Below are 3764 nucleotides of genomic sequence, written 5' to 3'. Positions count from 1 at the left end.
TAGGCAGGGGCTCTACCACTGAGCCACACCCCAGCCCCTCACTGGGGGCTCTTTTTGTTTGTTTGTTTTGTTTTATTGTGCCCCTAGCTGTCCCAGAACTTGCTTTGTAGACCAGGTTGCCCTTACATTCAGAGATGTACCATGTCTCTGCATCCCAAATATTGGATTTAAAGACGTGTGCCACCATGCCTAGCCCTAGCCCTCTTCTATTTTGTAGTTTGAGATGACATGTCAGTAAACGTCCCAGAATGGCCTTGAATCTTGGTAATCCTCCTGCCTCAGTTTTGTGAGTTTTTGGATTACAGGACTGTGCCCCACATGCAGCTGAGCCCACTGAGGTCTGGAAGTTGACAGTGGGAGGGAGGTTAATCCTTTCGGGGACTGACTAGGTGGGGTTGACATGCAGTCTCCCTCCCCAGACTCCACGGGCAAGTACTGGACGGTGGGTAGTGACTCCTCCGTCACCAGCAGCAGCGACACGCCTGTGGATTTCTTCCTCGAGTTCTGTGACTACAATAAGGTGGCTCTCAAGGTGGGCGGCCGCTACCTGAAGGGGGACCACGCCGGGGTCCTGAAGGCCTGCGCGGAGACTATCGACCCCGCCTCGCTCTGGGAGTACTAGGGCCGCCTGCCCTCTGCAGGCCACTTGCTCTCACTCGTCCCTCTTGTTATCCTTACCCACCGGGTGGCCCTGCAGCAGGTGGCAAGCCCCCTCCTTGCCTTTCAAACTGGAAACCCGAGAGAAAACGGTGCCCTTGCCCTCCGCCCTCTGTGGACCCCATTTTCCCTAACTCTCTGCTCCCCATGGGTCGGTGGCTGCAGACTGTCCCCGGGAGGGACTCTGGTTCCCTCTGTCCCCTTCTTTCCATGGGGCACTCTGGCACCTTTCTTCTGACCTCAGTCAACTCTGAGCCTTATTTCCCCCAGGAAGTGGCCTAGGAGAAGCTACAGGGCCTAAGGAGCTACCCTGAGCTTGTAACTGGAAGTCCCTACTCCCACGCCCCACCCCTCTCTGGTGCGCCTACTTTGGCCCCAGCATCCAGAGGCGAGCCTTTTGGCGGGACTGAAGCCGGGCATGGCCTGCCTTGCCCACAAGCGTTTTTTCTGGATCATGACTGGAAGGCAGTCTGTCCCATCCTGCAGCGTTCAGGCTTGGCTCTTTGACTCAAAGCTAGCTAGGTGGCACTGGCAGGTCGCTCCTGCACATTGTGGAAGGGGAGGGGCCTCTCTCCCACCTCATTCCTTCCCCTGGCCCCTGGCCTGACTGGAAGCAGAAAAATGACCAAATCAGTATTTTTTTTGTTTGTTTTTGAGAAAATGTTACTGTTGAAAGGGCCCTAGGCAAGCCTGCCCTGTTGGTTGTAGCTGTGAGTGGTCTTGGGGTTGGGGGAGATGCTTGGCGCCTGTCCCTGCCTCCCCAGCGGGTTCCCTTCCTCCCTCCTGCCTGTCCACCCCAGCCCTGGCTCTGTGATTGGTGCTCCACGTCTTCCCAGACACCTCGGGGCTCCTGGGCGGGAGAAAGCCAGTTGTGTCCCTCCCTGGGAGCCCTGGAGTAAACCTCAGGGGGCCCTGTCCCAACTACCCGCATTCCACCGACTCCCCAACACCATGCTTCTCACTCTGGGTGTCTCGGTCTTTTATTTTTTTGTAACTGTCATTTGTATAACTCTGAAGACCCATGATAGTAGCTTTGAACTGGAAAATAAAGTAACACCAAGTCTGCGGCCCGTGTGTGTCTCATGGGGGGCCCGGCAGAGGACCGGCTGGGAGGGAGGCAGCTGACAGGCTCTTGTTTAGGTCTGGGACCCTAGTGGCTCCAGCATATGCGTTCGTTAGTAACTCTGGACTGAGAAATGGCTGCACTTGGGGCTCCCGGCAAAAGGGTTCAGCAGGTAAAATTGTTTGCTGTCAAGCTTGAGCAGTTTGATTCCCCAGCACCCATGTGAAAAGTTGGGCGCAACGGTGTACACCCACCCCAGCTAGGGCTTCTGGGAAGTGCCGAGACAAGAGGATCCTTGGAGTTTGCTGGTGGCCCAGCCTTGGCTAATCTATGAGCTCTGGGGTTGAGTGAGCAGCCTTGTCTCAGTAAGATAGACATGGGTTGTGGAAGACACCCCACATAGACCTGCCGCCCACACACACAGAAATAGAAACAAGCCAGGCCTGCCATCCCAGTTACTCAGGCAGCTGAGGCAGGAGGATCCATAGATTTAGACTTCCTAGGTCGAAGAGTAAGTTCAAGGGTAGCCTGGGCACCTTGCTAAATAGATGTTTTAGATGAAGGGGGCGTGGAATGTGGTTCATGGGTAGCCTAGCTCAGTTGGGGCTGGAGAGATGGCTCAGCTATTGAAGAGCATTGGCTGCTGTCTTAGTTACGGTTTCCATTGCTGTGAACAGGCACCATGACCAAGGCAGCTCTTATGAAGGACAATATTTAATTGGGGCTGGCTTACAAGTTCAGAGGTTCAGTCCATTTTCAAGACAAGGAAGCACAGCATTGTCTAGGCAGGCATGGTGCAGGAGGAGCTGAACGTTCTTCATCGTCATCCAAAGGAAACCAGGAGCAGACTGTCCTCAGGCATCTAGGAGGAGAGTCTCAAAGCCCAGCCCCACAGTGACACTCTCTCCAGCAAAGCCACGCCTACTAGTAATGCCACGCCCTGGGCGAAGCTTATTCAAATCACCAACCACAACCGCTTTTCCAGAGGACTCAGGTTCAATTCCCAGCATCTACATGGCAGCTTACAATTGTAACTGCATTTCCAGGGGATCCAACACCCTTACACAGACACACTTGCAGGAAAAACATCAGTGGTCATAAAAATGCATAAATCATGAGAGAGGGAGCCCATTCACTATCTTCACCCTTGACAAGCAAGCTGAGATCTTGGAAGTATGCCAGAGGTCTGCAGCTTGAAGCCTAGAGGGTGGTGGCCGTCGCCTATGTGCTCCCTCCGCAACTGCTAGGTACTTAGCTGAGCCCTTTGGGATATCCCAGGGACCCATTTTACAGAGGGGGATGCTGAGGCATAGGGAGAGTGCCCAGTAAGGCATACACAAGGCCCAGCAGCCCGAGGCACTGTGGAGGCGGTTAGAAAGCCACACTGATTGGCTGCTGATGACGAAATGAAGAGCCCCGCAGCGTGATTGGCGGTCCCCCGAGGGAAGGCATGTGGGAAGATTGACAGGGGCAGATGGCCACAAAGGGTCCAGTGGCTTCCGGCAGGGAGGAAGCTCTGGGCCCAAGCCAGTAAAATGTCAGTGACACGGAGAGACAGATGAATCCTACCGAGTCGAATTCTCAGGCTCCGGTGGGGCCGCGCTGGGGAGAAAAGACACCCTGTCCGTGACAAGCCCCAAACGCAGCCTAAGTTACGACTGGGGAAGTCCCATACTGTGGCCGTGGGTTCCTGCAGCACCGGAGGGGAGGGTCTGATGGAGGAGGCTCAGCGTCTGTTGGGGGCAGCCCAGGATCTGAGGGAAGAGGCACAGGTCTTACATGGGAAGCATAAGGTCTGGTGGGAGTCCAAGGGAGGACGGATGAATAGTGATGGGAAGGAAAGACCTAATCCAGAAAAGGGGACAGAAGAGCCACCCGGGGGCCGAGGAGGGGGGACTCTCCTAAGTACAGGCCCTGAGTAGGAGAAAGTATCAAAGAAGGGCCAGGCTAATGAGGCCATGCTGTGGGGGCCCAGGTAACTGGAGGCAACAGACATTTGGGAGGGAAGGAGGCACTGCCAGCTAGCACACGGCATTAAGTATCT

General features: G+C 55.2%; 1 protein-coding gene across 1 annotated transcript in view; it reads left to right on the top strand.

The window, feature by feature from the left end:
• Fscn1 (fascin actin-bundling protein 1) overlaps positions 1-1722 on the top strand; it is a 13019-nt gene extending 11297 nt beyond the window's left edge. Inside the window, exon 5 of the mRNA XM_028756089.1 lies at positions 420-1722. Within this exon, the coding sequence (XP_028611922.1) occupies positions 420-622 (203 nt within the window). The 3' untranslated portion in view covers positions 623-1722. The remainder of the gene's footprint in view (positions 1-419) is intronic.
• The last annotated feature ends 2042 nt before the right edge of the window (positions 1723-3764 follow it).

The sequence above is a fragment of the Grammomys surdaster genome, unplaced genomic scaffold, assembly GCF_004785775.1.
Source record: "Grammomys surdaster isolate TR1022 unplaced genomic scaffold, NIH_TR_1.0 126109, whole genome shotgun sequence".
Lineage (NCBI taxonomy): Eukaryota > Metazoa > Chordata > Mammalia > Rodentia > Muridae > Grammomys > Grammomys surdaster.
The sequence above is the reverse complement of the archived record's forward strand: the minus strand, read 5'-3'. Positions and strand labels throughout refer to the sequence as shown.